General features: G+C 34.7%; 1 protein-coding gene and 1 pseudogene across 1 annotated transcript; both read left to right on the top strand.

The window, feature by feature from the left end:
* Positions 1-14,426: 14,426 nt before the first annotated feature.
* LOC121224983 (nonsense-mediated mRNA decay protein 2) lies at positions 14,427-14,885 on the top strand. The gene has a single exon (XM_041108642.1). It carries the CDS (start codon positions 14,427-14,429, stop codon positions 14,883-14,885), a length of 459 nt encoding a protein of 152 aa, XP_040964576.1.
* Positions 14,886-25,007: 10,122 nt separating this feature from the next.
* LOC121225122 (hevamine-A-like) lies at positions 25,008-25,907 on the top strand (annotated as a pseudogene).
* The last annotated feature ends 1,368 nt before the right edge of the window (positions 25,908-27,275 follow it).

Below are 27,275 nucleotides of genomic sequence, written 5' to 3'. Positions count from 1 at the left end.
TAAACGTGGAAAAAAGAAATTTTGCCTAAAATTCCATGGTGTCGTATTCGTTGCCGATTTTGATTAGGTAAGCTTCTATGAGACTTAAATTGTTAATGACTATTTATTGTTTTATTATTTAATTGTTTGATAGTTAATTGTTGTATAATATAATAATTGCTAGCATCGAAAGAACTATTGTGCAAAATACGATATACATGGCTAATACAAATAGTTATATGATATGAAATGGTTATGAAATATTAATTGGTTAAAGTTACAAATATATGGTTAATTGATATATGTACGAAAATGTCCAAAAAATGGAAAAATTAAATACGTGATACAGGGCTCTTGTGAATTTAGTGAATAGCTAGGATACAAAATGCATGTTATTAGGGTCTTTAATAGTAGGTAATATGTACCGGTGGTGGATATCTTACTGATGGATAAGATCATGCATATATTGCGGATTTTGCACAGCTAGTGTGAGCAACATCGTTATCGATTAATGTCCCGATTTACTAGATACCTTATCGATGGCTAAGATCCTGCATATATTGTGGATTCTTCATAGCTCGTGTAAGTAGCATTGTGTAACAGTTAATGTCTCGATTTATTGGATATCTTGCCAATGGATAAGATTCTGTATGTGTTGCAGATTCTTCACAGCTTGTGTAAATAGCATCGTGTAACGATTAACGTCTCGATTTACTGGATACCTTAAATGTTCGGGTAATGGCTTTAATTCCAACTCAGGGGGTTTGATGATGGATGGTTCCTTTTTTACCGAATTTAGTGTAATTTGCTCCGGTTGTTCCTTACTTTGTCTCCACCAATCTAGTTGGGTTACCATATAATTATTCTCTTGTTTTGCATTATCCCTTTCTTCCTCTGTTTCGTAGCCTATTGATTCTTGCATGCTGGACTCTAATTGGTTACATTCTTATATTTTACTTCCTACAGCTTCCAATTCTAGGTTTTCTATTTCATGAATTTCCTTCTAGACAAATTATTAATGTTGGATTTTTCCAAGATTTCCATTACCTCCTCTTGAGTTTCCGTCCAAATACTTCCCCCAGTCATAATATCAAATTTTCGTTTATTTTGACTATCCAAGCCTTAATAGAAATGTTGAATCTGAACCGCAAAGTGTATGCCTCCGCCTAGTATAGATTTAAGGATTGTTTTGAATCTATCCCATGCTTGCCTCAAGGTTTCAGTAATACCTTGCTGAAAATGAAATAAATGTATATAGCTACTTAATAACTTAGTCATCAATAATGCTCGACGAAGAAATAGTTGCACAAAATCAGCCCAGGTAGTAATAGTGTCTGAAGTTAGTGTTTCTAACCATATTTTTGTCTTTCCCTCTAGCACAAACTGAACCAGCAACAATTTTATAGTCTCTGATGGAATTCTTGCATAGCTAACAGTGCTGCATATATGGTCAAATTTCCTCAAGAATGTTATGGGATCTTCATTAGTGTAATCAACAAATTTGACATTCCTAGTAATTCAGGTTAATAAAGTTGGGTTTAGTTCACAATGTGTACTGTGAATAATAGGTCGAGATATGCTAGGTTGCAACCAAGTTGTATCGAATAAAGTCCCTAGGGCCTACATATTGTTAATGTGATATCTTATTAGAACAAACCGTATCTACAACGTAACAATTTCCTAATTACTCTTTAAAATGCAAAAATTAAAATCAATCTAGTGACCTTGCCTCCCTGGCAATGATGCCAACAACTTGACCACCTTCGGACGTACCAATGTCCAGAGTGTAAATACTGCAATAAAATAAAAAAATACGAAATGGTATCCGTAAGTATACGAGTCGAGTTGTAATATAGATTTTACAACAAAGTAAGTGAATATTCCGAGAATTGTACCCAAGGGAGGCGAGTACCAAATCAATCTTAACCTAAACACTTAAAGACCTAATTAATACTTTAAATCAGTTATAGTGTGATAGTAAAATAAAATAACATAAAAAAATTAAAATTGCAAGAGATATAGAGAAATAAAGTGAATCAAACCTGAAGATGGGTGATTAGCCCACTTCAGCAATCTCAATCAACTATCGTCTCGAGTTCTTCATAAATCAACTAGCCGCTACCCTAGCAGGATCTTCTGATCTTCTACTAACATAACGAGTCAGCAAGAACTACTCATCTTCTGACCTCACAGTTCAGACTGGCTTGGGGTAAAGGTGTTCACGAATAGGCAATACCAATTTTGGGTTAATTCCCACCTTGATGAATTCCCAGGGTTGTCACGCTTAGGGTTTGTTTCATGCTCTTCTTTTCTGAAATAATTGATCCATTGAATAACCCTACAAAATAGTTAAAAGATCATGCTTCCACTCGCTAATCCCCCATAGAAGGATTCGTTCCTCATGGCTTTCATAAACAACATGGAATAAATGGTAAAATTAATCATAGAGAATGGACTGAAAAAGAGAGTTTAAGAAAAGCCTGATTGATATTAATTATAAGCACGAATCCATAAGAGTTGATCTCTTTTATAAATCAGAACTGTTGAAAAAAACAAAGAGAAAATAAACTAAAACTATGAAAACCTAAAGAAATCAAGAAAACAAAACTTAAACCTAAAGAGAGAATATAAGCTAATAGGATGATCCCCATAATGTGTGTCAATGGGGTCTATTTATAGCCTTCAGGTAGTTGCGTCCCTAACCCTAGGTTAGCTGACGTTCCCAAACTTTAAGTTCGATTGTGCAGACCAAAACACCCTTACTTCCTATTTTATTCTCGTCACAGAGTTGATGTCGCGACACACCAGGACCTGTGTCACGACATAGCAACCAGTCCTCCTCTATAGTTGTCTTTAGGGGTATGTCGCGACATCCTCAGCCTATGTCACGACATTGAAGGCAATTTCTTACTTTCTCCATTATGTTCTCTATGTTGTGACATCGTATCTCCCATGTTACGACATAGCATCCAGTATAGGTCTAAAATGCCTTCTAATGGTCTCCTGTACACTCACAAAGTACGTTAGCTCTCCTTTAGGCCTCATTCTGCCCTTAAGATCAATAAAAAAACTCAATGTGCATATTTTACTGGATGTAAGTAAAACAAAAGAAACTTACTTAAAACATAACGAAAATGCTTGTATCCAATATCCTTAAATGTGAAAACTAGTTTAATCCGTTACACCGAATTACGGTAAATCAGTTTTTCTCGAAGTAAGTATGATAGTTGTGTTTACCTACAATGTCTTGATGATGATTTTTTTATATATATATTTTGTGTTTTATGTTGATGATATGTTGATTGCGACTAAGAATCCATCTAAAATTCATTGTCTTAAAACCATGCTTAACTCTAAGTTTTTGGGATGCAAATTTTGAGAGATAGACATTCTGGGAAATTGTTATCGCAACAAAGGTACATCATGAAAATACTTGAGCAATTTGGGATGTAAGATCCAAAGCTGGTAAGTACTCCTTTATCTACACATATTAAACTCTCAATTTCATATTCTCCACAGAATGAAGAATATGAAAGGTACATGTCAAAAGTACCTTACTCAAGAACAGTCAAAAGTTTGATGTATCCAATGGTATGCACTCTTCCCAATATTTTACATATTGCTAGTGTTGTTAGTCGATACATGACCAATCCTGGTAAGTTACACTGGCATGCAGTTAAGTGGATTTTCAAATATATACGAGTTACTTCTAACATGTGATTAGAGTTCAGAAGAAGCCCAAAGGGCTTAGTCAGATATATTCATTCAAATTATGTAGGAGACTTAGATCTAAGAATGTCTCTCATAGGTTACCTATTTGCTTTTGGGAACTGTGTCATTAGTGGGAAAGCTACACTTCAGGCTATAGTGGTTTTGCCGACTACTGAAGCAAAATACATGGCAATTACTGAAGCGGTAAAAGAAGCAATTTGGTTAAAGGCCTTGTTTAGTGAACTGGTACGTGAAAAAGGAGCAACTGTCGTATATTGTGATAATCAAAGTGTCATACGTCTCACCAAAGATCAAATGCATCATGAAAAAATGAAGCATATAAACATTTGTTATCACTTTGTTCGAGAGGCGATCATTCAAGAGGACATTTAGATTCTCAAAATTGGCACAGAACACAATTCGACCTACATGTTGACAAAAAGCCTTCTAGTTTCAAAGTTCGAACATTGCTTGGACTTGGTAAGTATCAGATGGAGATCAAATTATGCCCATAATAGGGCTTGGCAAGGAAGTTAAGCCAAATATGAGTCAAGATGGAGATTTGTGGAGTTATGCATCGTATTTTCGACTAAATTGTGTGTGTCGTCGTAACGAGGAAGTGTTTTTCATCATGATGAGTAGACGATGTCATGATGAGAAGAAAGCCCTCATCTCGACGACATTATCCTCTTTCATCCAGACGATGCAATGCCACATCACGACGTGGCGACGTGCATTTCAAGTTTTTTCAGCTTTTCTTCTTCTAGTTAAACTTTATTTTTAGTTTCCCACTTAAACTCTGATTATCCTACAAATTTTAGCCTATAAATAGGCCTTAGTTACTCTAGGTTTTACACAACATAAATATTTAGATTGAGAGAATTCTATTCTTTATTTTGAAGGGTTTTGTTTTTAAGGCTTTGGGTTTTTTCTTTAAATATCTTCATATTTTGTACTCCCATTTGTTATAATGAAATCTCCTTTTGCCCATGGTTTTTTTATCCTCTTTTGAGGAGTTTTTTCATGTAAAATTTGCGTGTTCGATTTTTAGTTTTTTTACTGGTTTGTTGATAACACAAGTTAATTCCCTACAACCTGTAGAGCATCCTTTAATGAGGCACGGTAATAGTTTTTGTAACAACCTATTTTTTCAATGGTTTCAGGACCAAAAATTCGATGAGTGGGTTTGTAAATATTATTATTTAATATTACGATTCAAATATAATATTATATTAAATTTTAATCTGATATTTTTTACTAATTAAACGAATAATAAAGTTCAAGTGGATTGTCCCTAAAGTCAAGTGATTTTAGAAAGTGAGGTATCAGGACCTCGTTTTAGTAAAATGAGCCCATAAATATTTTTACGAAATAGGTGTATTGAATTTTGGTCTCGAAATTGTAACCTTTAGATAGTTAATTTAGTAAAAAAGACTAAATCGTAAAATCTGTAAAAGTTAATCGCTATTAGTTTATTTATGCTAAATGGTTATAAAATCATTATGAAAGGGTTTTAAAATGTAATTTGACCATTATATATAGGTGGACGGTTTATGTATTTAATTAAATAATTATATGTTAAATTTTATAATGTAAAATGTTAATTAATAAAGTAATAATAGATAAAATTAAAGGTAATTAGTCATCATCTCCTCCATTTTTTTTCTTCAATGGAAACTCCATAGCTTGATAAACCAAAAAATCAGCCAAGCTTTAATCTCCCTGCATGGTATGAAATTCAAGCCCGTTTTTAGTAAGTTTATTAGATCAACGTAGCTTAATCTAGTTGACCCAGGGACTAATTCGTAAAATTTTTAAATGTTTTGATTTATGCCATTAATGAACTTGTGATTTTTTTTAAAGTTTGATGATAGATTATTAAGCTTGATAGTTATATAGGACTATTTTGTAAAGTGATTTTAGTTAGTTTTAAGTATAAGGACTAAATTGGTAAAATAGTAAAATTACATGAAATTTTTGTAAAATTTTGATAATTATGGGCTATATAGGGATTGTATAAAATTTTTTCTAGCATTGATATGGTTAAATTGTGATGTATTTGAAAGTGTAGGGACTAAATTGAATAAAAGGTAAAATTTTAGGATAAAATGTAAAATGTTGATTAATGGGTCATATTACATGAATTTTAGTATTTAAAATTATTCAAATTGGATAACTAAATTAAATTATTATATTTAGATCAAGAAACGAATCAATCGGACAATAATCGCGGGAAAGGAAAGTTAGTAGAGTAATCGTCGATGTTGTGTTTGTTGTCAGTTTTGGATTAGGTAAGTTCGTATTAGATGTTCTCATGTTTATTAATGTTGAAATCATAGTTGTATATAATTTTTGTGTATATGTGTTTAATAAACATGGTTGATAAAGGTAAGTTGTAAATGTGATCAAATACTTGAATGGAAAATTACAGCTTTCTATTTGTTCAATTTGAAACATGTTATGCCATGGAAAGTTGGTATCAAATTAATCTTGGTAAATGGTTAATATCATGAAAGGATCAAAGTATACAGGATAAGCTCGTGTGAACTTAGTGAATAGCTAGGATACAAATGACATGTCATTAGGGCGTAGCAAGCACTCTGTGCCAGTGTTTATTTTAGCATGCAATATTTACCAGAGACCTCAATAGTAGGTACTTTGTACCGGTGTTGTATTAGCAAGCACTCTGTGTCGATGTTATATTTAGCAAGTACTATGTATCGGTGATAGATATCGTCCCGATGGTTTGAGATCCTGCATGTGTTGCCAATTCTTTGAAGCTTGCGTGAGTAGCATCGTGTATCGGTTAATGTCCTTATGTTAGCTCGTATGAACATTACCTTCAAGTGTATCCAAAGTTGATTTTACTATTGTTCTCTGGGAAAAATAGTTAACTATTGAAATGGAAACGAAATAAGATGATATGTTGAATTATATTTGGTTGATTATATCTTGGTATGTGAATCTTAACATGTTATGTATTGATGATGTGAACAATTTAGGTTTAATCATTTCATTTAGTTGGAATGATGAAACAAGGAAAAGGTTGGTTAGTTCTATGCTATAAATATGATTTGTAAATTAAATTGACAAGTATATGATGTTTTTTGTTTTACGAACTTACTAAGCTTTACGTAAGCTTACTCTATTTGGTTTTCTTCCTTGTAGATTGTTGGACTCGTGCTGTCAGTTGGAACTTTGTTGGAGACCACATTATCTGCCAACTCTTTTGGTAGCTATACATTTATTTTGGTTGGTTATAAGTGGCAAGTAAATAGGAGTTTGGTATACGCATGTTGGTGATCATCCAGTCATGTTTTGTGCCATTTGAATTATGAAATATGTGTATTGATGTAAATCCTTAATGGTATTTTGGTTAGATTGGTATTTGATGGCATAGGTGTGCTTGAAACTTAATGCATTGTTGGTTTTTTCAATTGGTACATACATGATAGGTTAATTGGTGAAAATCAATTAGTGATAATTTGGCATTAGAAGGCTTGGTATAAATGGTTGATTATAGCATATGTTAGTTGGAAATTATTGGATGTTTGAATAAGTTTAATATCTTGATTATGTCTTGTTTTGGATGGTTGTTTTTTATGTTGAAATGTTGTATCAATGAGGTCACATTGGTTAGGCACATAGGTTGATTGAAAATTGATATGTTTTGGCATAATTTGAATAAGTTTGAATGTTGGTTAATGTAGAGCTTGAAGCCAAGTTTTGGTATGTGAAATAGCTTGTGTTTGAAGATATTTTTAGGCACACATAGCCTGTGACACGATCTATCACACAGCTGTGTGCCCCACACGGTTGTATAATACGATCATGTGCCCCACACGATTGTATAACACGGTCGTGTGGTTCTTTTGTTTTTGGTGCAAGTTTGTCCACACTGTTACAATGAGTTACACAGCCTAGGGACACGACCATGTAACCCAAGTTTACAAGGTCATAGAGAGTTAAACGGTTTGGCCACACGACCATGTTTAGGAGCTACAAGGGCTGAGCCCTGTCACACGATCGTGTGACCCCTGTTTACACTTTTTACTCAAAATTTTGCAGAAGTTTCATTTTAATCCAGAAGTGATCCTGGTCTATTTTAAATTTTCCGTAAGCTCGATTGAAGTCCTGTTTGATCAAATAACATGGAAAATTATTTTAATTAAATTATTAAATGATTTATTTGGTTATTTATGAATGGTTAGTGAATACTATTAACATTTTAAGGTCATAATACCTTATAGCTCAGTTCGAACATCCAAACCAGGTATATGGTGTTACAACTTCATGCTCTTCCTCCAAGTGAAAGTATTACTTTAATCTTTTTTCTAGGCATTTGATACTGAAGCTTAAACTAGTGCATCCATTGGTACAAGGATCACAATGACCGGCAAGGTTGATCATTGGAGTCTAACCATTGCTGAATGTCGAAAGGAATGCTATGTTCACAAAGTCGCAGTTGCTTGTTCCACATGTCCTAGCCAATGTGCCCTCGTTTCCATTCTAACCCCAGAAGATTGCGATGCACTGGCATCAATACCCGAAAGTAACATCATCAAAAGCACTGAGCCAATGAGTGCAAGTGATATAGCAGACTTAATAGCCATGTTTTTTCTTTGGATGATCTCTAAAGTGCTTGATCAATTGTTTTTGGTGCATAAAGTGTTCATAGAACCATATCTTTTTGTTAGAGTTGTGTAACCCGAATCCCATCACTTGTTAAAGAAATAAAATAGAGAAGCAAAATAAGGGGATCTATGAGGGCAAAGGACCGATGGCCCAATCCGTATAGGACTATACTTCTTCTATTTGACATTAACTATAACAAGGTTGTTTAACCCTTAAATAGATGTAGTCGAACTCCTCTTGTATTGTTTGTTTTTTCAACATAGTGAATTTCTCCTCTTCTACCCGTAGGTTTTCCTGATAAATGTTTTTCACGTAAAATCTATGTATTTTTAGTTTTCTTTTTTATTGCTTTGCGATAATTCCTACTGCCATTATCTATGTTGATTATAACATCTTTTATACCTGATAATGTACATAGACGGATGCCTATTTCCAATAATGTATGGATAAATTTGATGGCTGTAGATTAACGTGATAAATTTGATGGCTATAGATTAACGCAGATGATAATTCATCAGAAGTTAAATGAAGGTTCAAAATATTTGAATGACTGTTGAAATATGCATAACATGATTTGGTTTTTAGGTATTATTTTGCTATTTTGGTAGTTTATGATTGTTTGTTTCCATGAAATGGTTGTTTGCGATGAGTGATGGATTCATTGAATTAATCTCCAGTATATGGCTGCTGTTTTGGTGAGTTTATAGAAGGAAAGGTTCATATATATCATTATCAGTATATGATTGAACACTTTCAGACATGACAAAAGATAGAAACATTATAAAGTGTAAGAAGATGAAGCTAACATAGTTCATTAACTCATCATTTCTTGCATTGGAGCATATAATTGTTTTGCCTTTTTATTGCCAACCTGTTTATGAATGTAAGTTATGTAAATGACAGAAACCTGTCTGTAACCTAAAATTAGTTGGGGAAAGAATAGGGCAAAATACAATTAAAAGTTTTTTTTTTCAATATTTACCGAAATGGGCCCGATAAATAATTATTTACCAGAATGGGCCCTTTTCCCCGAAAATGTGTCCACGTCAGCACGATGTCAGGGTACGTGATAGGAAAACACGTCCTCAAGGGCGCGTTTTGTCCACGGGGACAGAAAGCGCGCTGACGTGGACACGTTTTGTTACCACGTCAGCGCGTCTCAGGGGACGCGTTTTCCCTGCGCATGAACAGTGCCAACGGTCATTTTTTTGACCGTTGGCCCCCCCCAACGGTAAAAAAAACTATAAAAACCCTCCGCCCCTTCATTTTTTCACAAATTAATCCTTTCTCAATTTCCTCTCAATTTCCTCTCAAATTGCTCTCAATTTCCTTCCAAATTTCTCTCAAATCCATATTTAATCTCAACTTGCTCTCAATTTTCTCTTAAATTTCTCTTAAATCCCTATTTTTAATTATTTTTATAAAAATTTTAATTTTTTTAAATTTTTTTTAAATCGTAAATATTTGTACGAATTTAGCAATGGCCGGAGAATTGATTCGTCTTGATAAGAAGCACATATCCGTCGAACAAATGAGTGTTAAATTTATTTTTTAAAAATTATTTAAGATTTTTTTATTTATGCATTTTTAAATAATTATTAATTTATTATTTGTTATAAAAGTTTGTAGATCGGATATTGGAATGCTATATCCGGAATATGCATGGTCCTCCATCACCGTTGGTAGAGAATTACCTGCTGGAAGCAGGTTTTTGGCACGTGGCGACGGTAAGCCAGGGATGCAAGTTGGACCCGAAACTTATCAGTGCGTTGGTTGAAAGGTGGAGACCCGAGACGCACACATTTCATCTTCCACGTGGAGAGTGCACTATCACTTTGGAAGATGTCAATCTGCCATCGGGATTGCCGGTGGACGGGTACCCAGTCACCAGGTCTGTTCAATCTGGCGATTGGGGAGCGATGTGTTACGACCTTTTGGGCGCTATTCCGGAGAAAATTAATGGAGGTCGGATCAAGATGGGCTGGTTATGAGACACATTCCCGGATCTAGATGATGATTCAACCAAAGTAGAAAGAATCTGATATGCTCGGGCATACATTCTTCAGATAATTGGAGGTTATCTGATGCCGGACTTGTCATGGAACCTCGTACATCTAAGATGGCTACTGAAACTCGTTGATTTTAGAGCAGTTGGTGAATTTAGTTGGGGGTCTCCCGTGTTGGCAACATTATATCGGGAGATGTGCGGGGCGACACGACCGAGTAAAGCGAAAATCGGAGGTTGCCTGCCACTACTGCAGTCATGGGCACGGTTTCGCTTTCTATTTTTATGTCATCGAGTGGACCACCCATATACATTCCCACTCATAACGAGGTAACTTTTATATTAGATTTTGCAATTATTACGTAGATTTTTAAAAATAATAGTATGCTAAAATTTTATTTAATTAGGTGGAACCATCCGGCAAGTTATGCTCGATTACCTACCTCTCTTGAAGATATACGACTTCTACTAGACCAACAGTCGGAAGCACATGTAAGTATTAAATAAAATTGATATTTCCATCATGAGCTAGTCGATTGGTATTTAGTATTTAGTATTTAGTATTTAGTATTATGTATATAACTAATATTTCCATCATGTTCATATAGTTTCAATGGACATCATACGAGGATCCGGCAATTCGGGCACTAATTCCGTATGAGTACCTCCAAAATCCAAACGCTTGACACGTGAAAGTTGCATTGATCAACTATGCGACCGTAGAGATGCACCAGTCAGACAGAGTGTTACGGCAATTTGGATGTAGACAACCGATTCCCGTGGCACCTGAAATGTTTGATGATCAGTACAAAATCGACCTACGACAATTGCATACGGATTGGCCGAGATTCTAGTCTTACTACATCCAAATGTGGGAAGATTGGTATGATTATATACCTACTCGGGAACCGATCATCATTCTGGAGTTAGCGTGCGTGCCAGAATACATGCCATAGTTTAGGATCCATGGCAAGCCGTATTCACTGTCGATAGAAGAAAGGCAGCGGTAATTACGTGTCCAAAGGGAACAACGTGGGCTTTTAAATCCAAGACGAAGGGACGACGATGCAAGCCCATCAATGAGGCCCAAACATTCACCCGACCCATCATCAGCGGCCATTCAATACCAGCCCAGCGAGAGCACTGACACAGTCACCCGACCCAGCTGTTCAACCAACGACACAGCCTTTTCAGATGATGTTAGGTGCGTATCCTAGCCCTTTTATGTATTGTAACTCTTATATGTTTCCTTTTCCCAGTCTTGTGGCAGGTTGGAGTGCATGACCCGGTTTATCTCCATTTTCCGTTGCGCCGAGTGGACCACCGATGTATTGGCCAGCATCGCATGAGGGATCGCAAGAGGGGCCGTTGGGGAGCTCTTCTTTTTACCAATCCCCATCACCGTATTGGTTTCAAACAGCTTCACCGTTGGTGATACAAACACCTCCACAGTCACTATTCTATCAAAGTGGCTCATCGTCCCAACACCGACAACCAGATACCCTACCGGAGGAACCAGAATCCCCGCTGAAGCAACCACAACCCCGCCGAAAGCTGGACAAAGGAGGAATCCAGCGCGTAACCACTGACAGCCGCCATGTAACACTGAATCCGGCGGGCACGAAGATTGATTTTTATTTTAATATATTTGTACACACATTTTGAATATTTTGATATTATTTGATGTAATAAAATAGAGATTTATTTGAGTTATTACTTAAAAACCCTAAACTAATTTATTATAAATTTATAAATTTATAATTTATAATTAAATTTATAATTTATAATTAAATTTATAATTTAATTGACAAACCCTAACAAAAACCCTAACCCTAACCCTAAACCCTAACTTAAAAACACCAAAACCCTAACAAAAATCCTAGCCCTAACCCTAACCTTAACTTAAAACCCTAACCTCAACCCTTAACTTAAAAACCCTTAACTTAAAAATACTAAAACCCTAACAAAAACCCTAGCCCTAACCCTAATTCTTAACTTAAAAACCCTAACCCTAACCCTAGCCCTTAACTTAAAAACCCTAACCCTAACCCTTAACTTAAAAACCCTTAACTTAAAAATACCAAAATCCTAACAAAAACCCTAGCCCTAACCCTAACCCTTAACTTAAAAACCCTAACCCTTAACTTAAAAACCCTTAACTTAAAAATATCAAAATCCTAATGCTAACAAAAACCCTAACCCTAACCCTAACCCTAATCTGATATAATTTGATAAATTTACTAACAATTAATACAATTAACAATTAATAATTTGATTAACAAAATGTTAGATTTTACAAAATGTTTTGACTGGTACTAACAATTAATAATTTGATATAATTTGATAATTTTACTAATAATTAATACAATTAACAATTAATAATTTTACTAACAAAATGTTAGATTTTACAAAATGTTTTGATTGGTACAAAAAAAATATAATTTGATATAATTTTAATAACAATTAGTTTTAATTTTAATAAAAATATAATTTTAATAACCAAGGCTCGGGCCTGGACAAAACCTCAGGCCCATATTCCCACCCGGGCCAGGCCCGGGACTAGGAAGCGGGCTGAAAACTTTTTTGCGCCCGTCCTGAACCCGGCCTAGCCCATGGACACCTCTATGGCCTAAACGCTAATTTAATTTATTTTTTCTTAAAAAATAATTAACACGAAAACTAATCTAATTTTCAAAAATTTTATAATTAATTTAATTGACAAACCCTAAACTTAGAGGTGTTCATGGGGCGAGCGGCTTGGCACGGCCCGCCCGAAATATGGGAGGATTCGGGTAATAATATAGGCCCGAATTATGGGTTTGGGTAAAAAAGCCAAGCCCGTTTAGAAAATGGGCCGGGCCTCGAGCACCACTTTTTTAGCCCAATATTTAATAAATAAATACATATTCTTTATTTTTTAATTTTAAAATATTTTAAAAATACTTTTTTTTATTTTTTTTATTTTAAAAATAATTTTTCCGGTGTTTATTAAAAAATGGGTCAGGCCGGGCTCGGGCTTATCAATTTTTTCCCGGGCCGAGCCTGGACAAAATTTTAGGACCATATTTCAGGCCGGCCCTAGGAATCGGGCCAAACATTTTTCCCTCGGCCCGGCCCAAACTCGACCTGGCCCATGAACACCTTTAAACCCTAAACTATAACCCCTTATACTTTAATTCTTAACCCTAAAACCCTAAACCCTAAAAATGTAGGCAAAACACGTCCTTGAGGGAGCGTTTTGCTTACGTGTACATAAAACGCGTCCTTAAGGGCGCGCTTTATGTCCACGTAGGCAAAACGCTTCCTCAGGGATGCGTTTTCTTGTCACGTACCCTGACATCGCGCTGACGTGGACGCATTTTCGGGGGAAAGGGCTCATTCCGGTAAATAATTATTTACCGGGCCTATTTCGGTAAATATTGAAAAAAAGGGTTTTTATGTGTAATTTGCCCGAAAGAATACTTGAGTGAGTTCAAACTAGAAATCAGCTGAACAACTTTAATATCATGACTTATATATAAGATTTTTTTATTTTTATTTTTTTTGGAAAATAAATCTATTTACAGGTTACATTGGGTCGGTTCAATTGTTTTTACCTAATCTGATTTTTTTTATTTGACTCGAGTTTCAAAAGTAACTTGTAATTTAGAATATAAATGATAATATTTTTATTTTATTTATTAAAATATAATTTATAATTCAAATTATAATTTTTTTATTTTTTCATTTATTGAAAATTGATATTATGCTTTGTGAATATTGTTGGAAAAAGAAACTTGTATTAATGTAAATATTGTTATGCAAAAATAAAAACAATTTGTGAAATTTCCAAGAAAAAGGCCAAAGGCCCAAAATAAATTCCATGAAACTGGGCTAAAACCTAAAAGAAAGGTTTTTTTTTATTTTAATTGCCTTTAATAGATATAGCTGAAAATTTCTGGAATTCTTCTACGAGCAACTCATATAGCCACGTGTCAGTAACCCATTTCTTCTAAAAAAACCCTAAACCCTGAGCCTCCCTACAAAACCCAGGGTCAAAATCTCACAACATCAATTTTCCATTTTCATCTATCGAAAGCCTCCAAATTTTGCATCAATGGCAACAACAGCAGCTGCTGTTAGAAGAAATCTGCTGAAAAACAGCAAGTCCTTACCCCAGATCCTACGTGGCCAAATCAATGGTCGGTCCAATGTTACTGCAAATCTCAACAACGTAGCCAAAGATCATCAGGTTGTTGGATCATTGTTAGTTTCTAACCAAAAGGTACATGCCCAAATGCCCATTTTTAATTTCCCTGAAATGGGTTCTGTTTTCGAGTCTTCGAGAGGGCAGAGCCTGGTGGGGAAAAGTGTTAGTCATGGGATGGATGGTCTCGTTTTCGACGTCCGTGGGAAGGGCGTGGTGCAGGACGATGATGATATGGATAACGAGTTTGATGATGATGATGAGTTTGATGATGATTTTGAAGGCGAGTTTGTAGATGATGAGGATGACGAGGATGACGACGACGACGACGACGACGATGATGGTGGCAAGTACAAGGACAAGTTTTAAGGATTTTGATTATGGCGATAAAACTTCATAAGAAAAAAAGAAAAAAAAAATGCTATGTATTTTTAGTACTAGTATTTTACTAAGTTATTTCTTCATTTTTGTTCTGGTTAAAACTTAAGGCTTAAACCGTGTCTATTATTTTCCTTGTGCTGGTAATGGTAAGAGATGCTAATCCAAATTCTACAAAAGGTCACAGTTTTAGAAGTGGTTGGATCCGATTTTTCATTTTCATGCCACTCTGTTCTGCTTTAGTTTGTGTTTTGATCTTAAACATACTTAAACTGTTCATTAACGGCTTAAAAGATTGGGTGTTCTGTTTTTCGGTACATCCTTTCTTGAAACTAAAGGTGCTCATGGGTCGGGCCGGGCTGGGTTTGGGCCGGATTCAAAAAAAATCTTGTCCGGGCCTAACGGTCCGGCCCAAAATATGAGTATGAAATTTTGTTCAGGCTCGGTCCGGAAAAAAAATCATAAGCCCGAGCTCGGCCCCGTCCGGCCTATTTTTTTAATAAACACCAAAAATTTATTTTAAAAATAAAAAAATAAAAAAAAAGTATTTTAAAAATATTTTAAAATTAAAAAATAAAAAAAAGTATTTTAAAAAATTTTAAAATTAAAAAATAAAAAAAGTATTTTAAAAATGTTTTAAAATTTAAAAATAAAAAAATAAATTTATTTATTATATTCGGGCCGGGCCGGGCCGGGCCAGGTCAGGGCCAAAAAAATGGTGCCCGAGGCCCGACCCGTTTTCTAAACAGGCCTCGTTTTTTTCCCAAGCCCATATTTCAAGTGGGCCGTCGGACCAGGCCGGGCTGCCCGGCCCATGAGCACCTCTACTTGAAACACAGCTTGTAGTTTAGTTTAAGTTCCAAGACCTTTTTTTTGGGGGGGGGTTTATGAATCTTGAAAATGCCTACTTTTTTAAAAAAATATTGAATTAGACCGATTTTTAGAAAAATTATGTTATTAAACCGAAAATACTTTCAATTGGAAGCGTTTTAAGTGGGTTTACAGGAAAACATTTCCAGTTGAAAATGTTTTCCTTTTGGTCCAGTTTTAAGGCTATAGTTTGGGTTTTTGTTAAAGCATGGTTAGGGTTAGAGTTTTGTAGGTTTTAGTGATTTAGGGTTTTTTTATATTTTTTAAGTTTTTTATATATTCTTTAATTTTTTTTATAATTTTTTGAGATGTAAAGTTAATAATTATTTAATTCAATATTTACAACAACCGTATATTCAAATTGTAAAATTTAATTCGATTCAAAATTGAAACTCGAATTACTCAATTCTATTAACTCTTAGTTTTTTTTTTTATTTTCAAATGCAACTGAGTTTTCATCATATTTTTTTAGGGGAGGTCGAGGTCGATCAGATTTTTCAATGCAATTTTTTTCGAACTTTCAGTGCAGTTTTTTTATGGGAGGTTGAGGTCGATCAAATTTCTTCAGAAAATATTATCCTGGAAATCTTGGGATATCTGTTTGGTGAGTGAGAAATTGTAGGAGTTGAAAGTGGTTGAGGAAAAACGTTCCACGTAAGATGTGTTTTTAGTGCATTTTTCAGAAAATGCATTGAAAACGCGTCCTATGTGGAGCGTTTTTTCCTCTAACAAATTCAACGCATGAAAACTTCTCATTCACCCGAGAAAATTTTTTTGAATCAATTGTCACTCACCCTAGCTCTATAAAAGGATGGCCTTCAACATTGAGTGGCATAAGGCAATTTCAAGCAAACAAAATCGCAAGAAGAATCAGAAGAAGAGGAAGTTCATAAGGCATAATTTGGAGCAACCACGCAATTGCATCAAGTAATGATCGATTTTTGTTGTTCATATATAATTACAACACTATTTTTCTGCATAATGTTTTTGTTTCGAACATGTGGAACAGGTTATTTCGTTGAAAATAAGTGGACAGATTAATGCTATTATTTATTAAAATAGTGAAGTCCGTGACACCGAGAATGAAGTCATTTTTCTATAGGAGAACACAGCGCGGTTGGCTTTTAACTTGAACATACAGTTGTCAGAGTTGCGTGGAAGAATTAGGCGAAAAATCGTCAAATCCAACTAGATGAGAGTATCGTCATTGAAATATCGATTTTGTGCTTCGGTCAACCTCGTCAAATATGACGATTTCGATATCGAATGAGCAAGGGAGATGGAGGCGATGTTGCAGACATATATTGTTAGTGGATCACTAATACTCGAGTTATATATAGAGTTTATAAACACAAATGAATGCGCTCGGAGGTCGACATATGTTCCAGTTCGAGAGGTTGGAACAGAAGAACAAACTAAGAGTCTAATAACACAATTGTGCGGTGGGTTCAAGGCTTTGTTAGAAAGTTCTCATTATGATATCTCGGAATCATCAATAGGAAGACACTATTTAGTTTCAACCGTAGATTTCAACCGCGATAGACAGAACGTCCAACAGTCGAGGTTTAGTGGTAACACAGAATACTGGACCCCGGCACGACACTCAGTTAGTGGTTTTGATTTGAACTTCGGTCAGTCGATGTTCAATGTTGGGAACACTTACAAGGGAATAACATCAAGTTCTAGTAGTTGGCAATCAACAAGTGATTTTGGTTGTTTCGACAACTATACAAGAAAGGATGATGTACTCCCTGTGACATCCATCAGAGAGGGGACATCCAACCCTAGAGATACTAGTGGGATTGAGAATGAAGAGGGCATTGAATCTGATGTCAATCCAATCTAAGAGCTCGGGGCTGCTGGTTCGAAAATTGTATTTTTTTTAACCAAAGCCAGTTCCAACAGAACTAGAAGATGGAGGTTCAGACGGTGAAGGTTAGGACGAATATGCCAAAGAAGATCTACAATTTAGGTTATACTCACCTCTGACCTACATGCATAATGTGGACCTATCAACAGAAGATTGATTGGAGTTTGCAAAACTCCCACACAAAAGACCAGGCCATGCGAGTTCTTTGTTTGATTTGAGTGATTTAGAAGTGGAGAATGATTTTCCTTTAAAGATGGTTTTGTCGCTACAGTAAAGTGATACAACATCAAGAATGTGGTAAACTTCTACGTTGTTAAATCCTGATTTGACAAGTTCGAGACGAAATGTGTAATGCGAGACAAAAATTGTGCATGGAAAATCATGGCTTCTGTTAAAAAAAATAAGGTTTTGAACCATAAAGAAATATATCGCTCCACATACGTGTGTTTTCGCGGGTATTGTATCAAGGCTGTCTTATATTTGAGGTGTTAAATTCCTAATTTTAAAGTACTTGTATTGTTGCAGGTATTTCACGAGATCATCCGAAATTGGACTCGGAGGTTGTCGTGAACATAATACTACCTATAGTGAAAGCGAGTCCCGAGATTGTTGTGTCGATTTAAATTACAAATATTTGTATCCAGTTCGATTACACATCGTTGTACCGCAAGTACTGGAGAAGTATGTTCCAGGTTGCGTAACCAATCTGGAAACAATACATGCGTACTATAACGATCGGTTGCTCCATGGATGTCGAGTTTTCCATCATTTCTTTTGAACTTTCAAGCAATGTTGATAGGCATTCCAGTATTGTAAGCCACTAGTACAAATCAACGATATCATTATGTACGAGAGATATACGCACCGATTGTTGTTGGTTATGACACAGGATGACAATTGGAAAATCCTGTCAATGACCTTTGCAATAACGTCGGGTGAGTCAGTAGGCGCTTGAGATTTCTTCTTGTCTAATTGAGGAGGCATGTTTGCCCCCAACCTGATAAATGTGTCATATCCAATAGAAGACCTGGAATACTGGCCATAATTGAACGGCAGGGAAGCCTTTGGAATCGCACACACCATTGGTATTGTTTAAAACATGTTTCTGCGAACTACCATGGACAATACGATTATGATGCTCAGCACACATAAGTGATCAACATGGTTATGTATTCACCACTTCAATTGTTTGATATTTAACTGGTCAACAGATGTTGGGCATTATGGATAAACTATACGAGCTCTTCAACTACCATTTCTATAAAATGTTGGAAAACTTATGGTTCATTAACAGTACCGAGGCGAGGTACCACTCTAACATTCCCTTCGATCAGTGGACACAATCGTATGGCAGGGGTATGATATGGGCACATGATGGCAAATTTGATGTAATAAATCAATTCCATATTGAAGGGAACGCGTCATTTGTCGATAACCTCGAGTGTCAAAGAAACATATTTCTATTTGGCTGAAGTTTTTCTGAAGCAAGCAGAAAAATATGTTGGACAGATGAAGGGTGGCCACGTTTAGAACGAATATTTTATGAAAAAAATTAGGAAGGCTATAGCATGGGCGAACTCTATGCATCCAGTGTGTCACTTGCGCGAAAACCTATTATTTCGGGTTACGGAGTTTGACAGACCCGACCAAGGTATTGTTGGGGGAGCGTACCATGTACACCCGAGACAACAGACCTGCGACTATGGAAGATTTAACGCACTTCATTTTCTATGCACTCATACAATTGCAACATGTAGCAATGTATGTTTGGATCATATGAGCTTTGTAGATGACATGTACAAACTAAAACACATGAATAACGTGTGGCAAAACATATTCCCACCAGTCCCAGATGAAAGTATGTGGCCGCCGGTATCGAGCATTCTATTCAAGTTGTTACCCAATAGATCATTGTTTCACAAACCAAAAAGTCAACCAACATCTACTCGGATACGCAACAAAATGAATATTTGACAGAAGACAAATCAACTGAGGTTATACATGTGGTGTAGGACCCAAGGCATACAATGTTGTCATGTCCACACCAAAGAGATAATATAAGGACAACACCTCATTAATCGATTTATTAATTTTTTAACTGAAATCTATTTGTTGATTTTTTTCATTCATATTCAAATTTTTTGTAATTTGTAAACACGCGTTTTTATTATACTATAGAAAATAATACAATATACAACTTTGTTCTATTTTTCTCATGCAAACTTGATTTAATAACATAAAATTACAACGACAACCAATTTTGATGCAAAAACGATATTTATTTTAAAATATTTCATATCCAATATCGGTACAACCTTATCGACTATAACTTAGCTAAACAATTAAAATTTACATGAGAAGTACAAAAAATAAAATAACTCATTCATATCCTAGATTAGAATATGTGCCACAACGGGGTGGTCGTCGGTTGCAAGCCAAATTTCTTCTTGGTTTAAGTTATATATCAGCCTTATCGTCTTCATTGTTATGTCTACACTCGGGTACAGGTTGTGGTCTCGACCTCTCATCTTCTTTGCCTTTATCCGTGGTTGATTGTGGAGTGCTCCTCGATTGCCGTAGTGTATCCTTTATTCTAGGAACAAGTGGTTGCGAAGATGATCCACCTTAGTAGAACAATGACCCTGGAGGTGTTTGCAACACCATCGATGTAGGCGTATAACTATATTGTGTCCTATAACCAATGGCAGAACAATTAGACTTTTGGTCAGTGCCTCAAATATAGACGACCTATACGTAATTGTCGAAATCGCCATCGTCTGAAATGTCGATGGCATCGATGTGTAATATATTTGGGACGGAGGTGGTGGTCCAAAAATAAAACCTAGCATCGATATAGAAACAGACAAATGTGGTGCAAGATGTAGTGCTTATGTAAAAATGACGGGGTTAGTGAAAGCATAAGAATAAGTCAAGTCATATTGATGGGGGTGGTGCAGCAATCGGTGTCAGTTCTTGCGTTGGTGTAAATGATAGACCTATCTCGGTAGCTGCTCCAAACCTTGGATGCCTAAGTGCCCGTCGTGGCCTCCTCGTATGACATTGCCTACCCCTCGCATCTTCCACTAATAGATATGACTTGTCATGGTGTCTAAATCACGGCATGTACTCCGGATAGCAGGCTAATTATGGAAAGATAATGGCCTCGTGAGTAGGTAAAAATTCATACCTATTGTTCCAAAGGTTGATATATTCCGCGTGAAATGTAGGCAAATTTTCATCTGTTCTCCCTTGCAAATCGATATGGTGCAGATCTTCGATTGATTGGGGTGTCGACAAAATTGTTTACCTAAACCCAAATTGCCGCATAATTATATCTGATTCGTGCATCTCCATCGTAGCGTACATTACCAATGGCACCTTCATGTGCTAGATGTTGGGATTCACCAAGAATTCGGACGAGATGCATTCTTTAATTCTCAGATTGGAGTATGTCATCCATTCAAACTATATTAAAATAATAAAAAATTTAGTTATATACACTATTAATTTTTAAATCAATTGCATTAATATTATATAATTCAAATTTAAAAAATACATACCTCCTATTTCAATCGTTGATTTAACAGAAGTCGTATACCTTGAAGCTCTTCTAGTAGTCCCACGTAACTCGGCCCATGGTTCCACCTATTGAAATAATATGTTAATGCAATAAATTAAATTTTAAATAATTTTATTATGGTAAATATAAGGTTAAATATAAAATTGGTACCCCGTATTTGTCCACTTCCCCTAGATTGGTACCTATGATTTTTTTGTCCCAGATTGGTACCTGAACTTTTTTTTCGTCTACTAGTTTGGTACCTGAGGCTAACACTGTTACCTTCTTTACTAACGTGGCTGCGGTAACCAGACGCATGCTGCCATGTGGAATCTTATTTTTCATTATTCTTTTCTTCTCTTATTTTTCTTTTTCTTTTTTATTTTCCCTCTTATTCTTTTTCATTATTCTTTTCTTTTCTTTTCTTATTTTTCTTTTTCTTTTTTCTGAGCGTGCCTCTTCATCTCCCATTTCTTGTCTTCTTCAACTTGGGTTTTCCCTTTAACCCCCATTTTTGTTTATAACGTTGAATTTTCAAAACTGGGGTTTTCCCTTTTAACCCCCATTTTTGTTTATTATTATTTGGGTTTGGATACTATGGGCTCTGTTTTACCTTTGTGTTCTCACAATTTTTGTGACAGACAATCACCTTTTCAAGCAGGAAAATGTTAGAGAAACTAGACAAAGTTCAGAAGAGAGAATACGATCATTGATATTATCAAAAATAATATATATACACAAGATTATAATAATGGATTTGGAGTTTCCTTTTGAATTTTTTTTAGATCTTATCACACCTTTTTTCTAATAAAGTAAATTAAAAGCTTCAAAAAGTCATGAATCAAAATTCTACTTAGCATATGAACAACATACAACATTTTTTAGACCAACAATGTTGAGGAAAGTAGAAGAGTTTTCATCAACATCTTCGTCAGCAAGCAACGCCATCACTTGCCTCAAGGAATCTGAAAGTCGTGACAACTCTTCAATCGCTTCCATTTCTTTTTGAACTAAAGATTTGTTTCCTCTTTTGGAACAATCAAAATCAAACAGAGTAATAAAGAAGACTAATCGATTAAACAGTAGATCGGAGAAAAATCAATGGTAGTGTAAATCTCTAGAGCAACAATGACATGATACGAAAAATCAACCAAAAAGAGGGTGGCAAGCTAAACCCTCTTTTTTGGTTGATTTTTAAGACGATGTTGTAGGTCGAAAAGCCCACCAGAAGAAGAAAATTGAAGAACGATGAAAGATAAGAAAAGAAATAAGAAAAGAAAAAAAAGCTGCAAATAGCAGTCCACGCGGCGGTATGCAATTAGTCAGTGATGCCACGTCAGCAAAAAAGTAACGGCATTAGTCTCAGGTGCCAAACTAGTGGAAGGAAAAAAAGTTTGGGTACTAATCTAAGACAAAAAAAAATCATAGGTACTAATCTGGGAAAAGTGGACAAGTTCGGGTACCAATTTTACATTTAACCCATAAATATATTATCTAACGAATTTTACCTTTTTACGAATGAGAATGTATAAGGGTGGTTCGCTCGAGGACGTAAAAATGGTTTTCAGTACCACGCCTATGATTGCAATAGTAGCATGCATCCATCGATTTTAATTTTTTGTGGTTCCATCGCTCGACATATCTCCCGGTGCAACGTCGCCAACACGTCTGACCCCCAACTGAGTTCACCCGCTTCTCTAAAGTCTAGGAGTTTTATCAACCACCTTAAATGAATAAGATTTCATGATTTATCGGGTATTAGGAGATCCCCGATTATCATAAGGATGTACGCCCGAGAGTGTTGTTCTCTTTGGACTTCACTCGACTCCACATAGAGCCCACTAAAATTTCTTTTCAACCAATTCATATCTATCCGAGCTCCATAAATCGTTTCCGAAACCCTCCCTAAAATTTGCTCGCATACATCTCTCCAATCAGTTGCAACAACTAAACCAGTCACTACTGGTTCATCCATTGGTAACCCAAACTATAACTACATGTCCTCGAGTGTGATAGTACACTCGCCGCATGGAAGATGAAATGTATCCGTCTAGAGCCTCCACCTTTCCACCAATGTGCTTACAAGTGTGGGGTCCAATTTACACCCCCTACCCATACGGGCCATGTGCAAAAATCTCGTATCTCTCAAGTATGGTTCAATTAAGTATGATGAAAGAGCGGGTAGATTATGAATATATGTCTCCAAAATCCTATCTTCATACTATATATATAATACAAAATATTAAATTTTATTATAACAAGAAATATTTAAATTAAATTAAATTAAATTAAATAGTATAAATTTTTTTTACTATTTACAATTGATTGATTGAAATGTGCTTGTTATCTAAATGAATTAGAGATTTTTTTGTTATTAATTTCGAAAAATACGAAATAAATTATAATAGAATAAATAATTTAGAAAAACCTTAATACAATTTTAATATAAAAAAAAGAGTTGAGAGAGGAATAAAAATTGAGTGAGAAATTAATAAGAAATTGAGAGAAATTTGAAAGAGATTTGAGAATGTGAAAGAGAGATAGTTGAGATTGAATTAAAAAAATAAAAAGGAAATTGGGGTTGATATATATATAGATATAGATATAGATATATATATATATTAGGCCATTAGTGGGGGATCAACGGCAATTTAAATAGACGTTGGGGTGAGGTAACCGTTGTAGAAAATGCTTCCAGCTGGAAGCATTTCAGCTGATGTGGTAGAAAACGCATCCAATTGGAAGCATTTTTCTATAAATCCATTAAAAACATTTTTAACTGAAAGCTTTTTCGTTATTTCGGCCTAGTTCAATAATTTTTTCAAAAATTATCCTAATCCAATAATTTAAAAAAAACGACATTTTTCAGAAATTCACCCCAAAATATTGAGGGCATTCTGTATTTATATAATCAAAATTGTAGTGAGGATGATGCACAATAAGGGATATGTTATTGTCCTTTCAAAATTCATAGATCTAAAGTCATACCTTGAAACAGCAGTAGAGGAAACAAGTGTAGTAAAGCCCTGACTCCGGACCCTAATAACTTATATTAAGAAATTATTTATTTAGAAAATACATATTTAAAATTAACGTATAAAAATTATATTTATTTTAAACACATAAATATATCACATTAAAAATATTAAAATATATAATTTTGTATTAAATTTAAAAAATAAAAAATAAAATACTATTAAATAATATAATTTATTGACTTATGTGTAAAAAACTCTCAATAAAAAATTAAAAAATCAAATTAATTTCTCAACAAAATTTAGACCTTCTGTTAATTTGGTCGAGTTTCACGTTGGATGACAGATCATTTGGATGAATATCATACTGATGTGGAAAAATTCCATCTCAACTAATATTTTTAAAAAAGATTAAAAATTCTAAAAATTTATTTTTAAAATAATTATTTAAAATCTTTTTAATATATGAAACTTTCCTTCTATAAACTCACCAAAACAGCAGTCATACACTAGAGATTAATTCAAATGGATCCATCACTCATCACAAACAACCATTTCATGGAAACAAACAATCATAAACTACCAAAATAGCAAAATAATACCTAAAAACCAAATCATGTCATGCATATTTCAGCAGTCATTCAAAGATTTTGAACCTTCATTTAATTTCTGATGAATTATCATCTGCGTTAATCTACATCCATCTAATTTATCCATGCATTGTTGGAAGTAGGCATCTGTTTATGTCAATTATCAGCTACAAAAGAGATGGTTCTATGAACACTTTATGCACCGAAAACAATTCATCAAACACTTGGAGATCATTCAAAGAAAAAAAGATGTCTATTAAATCTGCTATCTCACTGACACTGATTGGCTCAGTGCTTTTGATGATGCTACTTTCGAGTATTGATGCCGGTGGCATCGCAATCTACTGGGGTCAGAATGGAAACGAGGGCACATTGGCTGAGACTTGCGCAACAGGCAACTACGACTTTGTGAACATAGCATTCCTTCCGACATTCGGCAATGGCCAGACTCCAATGATCAACCTTGCTGGTCATTGTGATCCTTATACCAATGGATGCACTGGTTTAAGCTCCGACATCAAATCATGCCAAGCAAAAGGGATTAAAGTAATGCTTTCACTTGGAGGAGGAGCAGGAAGCTATTACCTCACCTCATCAAAGGATGCTCGACAGGTCGCGACATATTTGTGGAACAATTTCTTGGGGGGACAATCTGCGTCCCGTCCTTTTGGTGATGCGGCCTTGGACGGAATCGATTTTGATATCGAAGGTGGAACGAACCAACATTGGGGTGATCTTGCAAGGTACCTTTCAAGGTATAGCAAAAATGGTAAGAAAGTATACTTGACAGCAGCCCCTCAGTGTTCATTCCCTGATGCTTGGATTGGGGATGCCCTTAAAACTGACCTTTTTGACTATGTTTAGGTACAATTTTACAACAACCCTCAATGCCAATACACGGAAGGCGATATTAAGAACCTGGAAGATGCATGGAAGCAATGGACTACAGATGTTAATGCAACCTTAATTTTCTTAGGACTTCCTGCATCACCCGAAGCAGCTGGTAGCGGCTTTATCCCAGTGTCAGATCTTACTTCACAAGTACTTCCGGCCATCAAAGGTTCGGCAAAGTATGGCGGGGTGATGCTGTGGTCAAAGTACTATGATAATCAAAGTGGATATAGTTCTGCCATTAAGAATGATGTGTAGAAGAGGTTGTCTCTTTGATGTATTTGTGTTTATATTTTAATGTAATGGAAGCATGTAATCCATATATAAACCTTGTCATCCTTTCTGATGATCGAACTTAAAACCTGATACCAGAGTTGTGAATTGATCATTCAAAACCTATGTCTCATAAATCCAAGAAAAGTGACCTGAAATTACCAACGACTTGTATGTATGCATGTACCACGTTGGATCATGGTGTTCCAAATGGCCAAATGTTTATACAGAATGGTTATAGATATTGAGATTGAAACTCATACATATTTTTATCACCAAAATAAAAGAAGAAAGCTCGTACATATTTGATGTCTCTTTTTAATAAGGACTGCATAATCTATAGGTATAACTAGACAATGTTTCAGGCTCATAATCACGTATATTCTGTATTTTCTTGCATTGGTTGTGTGTAATAATTTAAGATTATATGTTATATGTCTAAAAAGTTGTTAAGAAAATGTAAAAATAAAACTCAATTAAGTTCCTAAAAAATTTTCACCTTAATCTATTAATTAAATTAATCAATTAAGTTCTTAGCTTCTGATTTAATCTAATATTTTTCCATAAAAATATTAAAAATAGAAAAGAAATATTAAAATTGACGTAAACTTATTAAAATTATAAAAAAATTACAAAAACATATAAATATTATAAAAATCTAATAAATTATAAAATTAATAAAACTTAATTAAAATATTTAAAATTTAAAAATTATTAGAATTCTTAAAATTATAAAAAAATATTAAAATTGGTATAAACTTATAAAAATAAGTAAAAAATCATAAAAACTTGAATTGGATTGGTTAGCCCAAAATCGACAAAGGTACCGACTCAGAGAAAGCCATTAGATTGGTTGACTTGGGAACTGGGTGGTTGAACCAATTTTTTTTTTATTTTTTAATATTTTTATCAAACCAAAATTTCATTATCCAACTATTAACATATGTCAGAATGAAATATTTGAACTGAAGTTTTCAAAACCGGATTGGTGGTCGAACTAATTAGGCCATTGGTTTGCCATCTCAACTTATCTGTCCAGTTCAATGAAATAAAATATTAAAATGAAATTGGATCAATTGTCCAGTTCCCAATTTAACCAATCTAATGGCTTTCTCCAAGCCGATACCCTTGTTGGTTTCGGTCAAATCGGTCCAACCAACTAATCCGGTCCGGTTCAAGTTTTTTTTATTTTTTTTCTAATTTTAATAAGCTTATACCAATTTTAATATTTTTTTATATTTTTATATAATTTTAATACATTTTTATAGAATTTTAAATATTTTAATTATGTTTTATTAATTTCATAATTTATTATATGTTTATAAGTTTATACCAATTTTCATATATTTTTAA

The sequence above is a fragment of the Gossypium hirsutum genome, chromosome D13 (assembly GCF_007990345.1).
Source record: "Gossypium hirsutum isolate 1008001.06 chromosome D13, Gossypium_hirsutum_v2.1, whole genome shotgun sequence".
NCBI lineage: Eukaryota > Viridiplantae > Streptophyta > Magnoliopsida > Malvales > Malvaceae > Gossypium > Gossypium hirsutum.
This window is presented reverse-complemented; position numbering and strand designations above follow the sequence as displayed.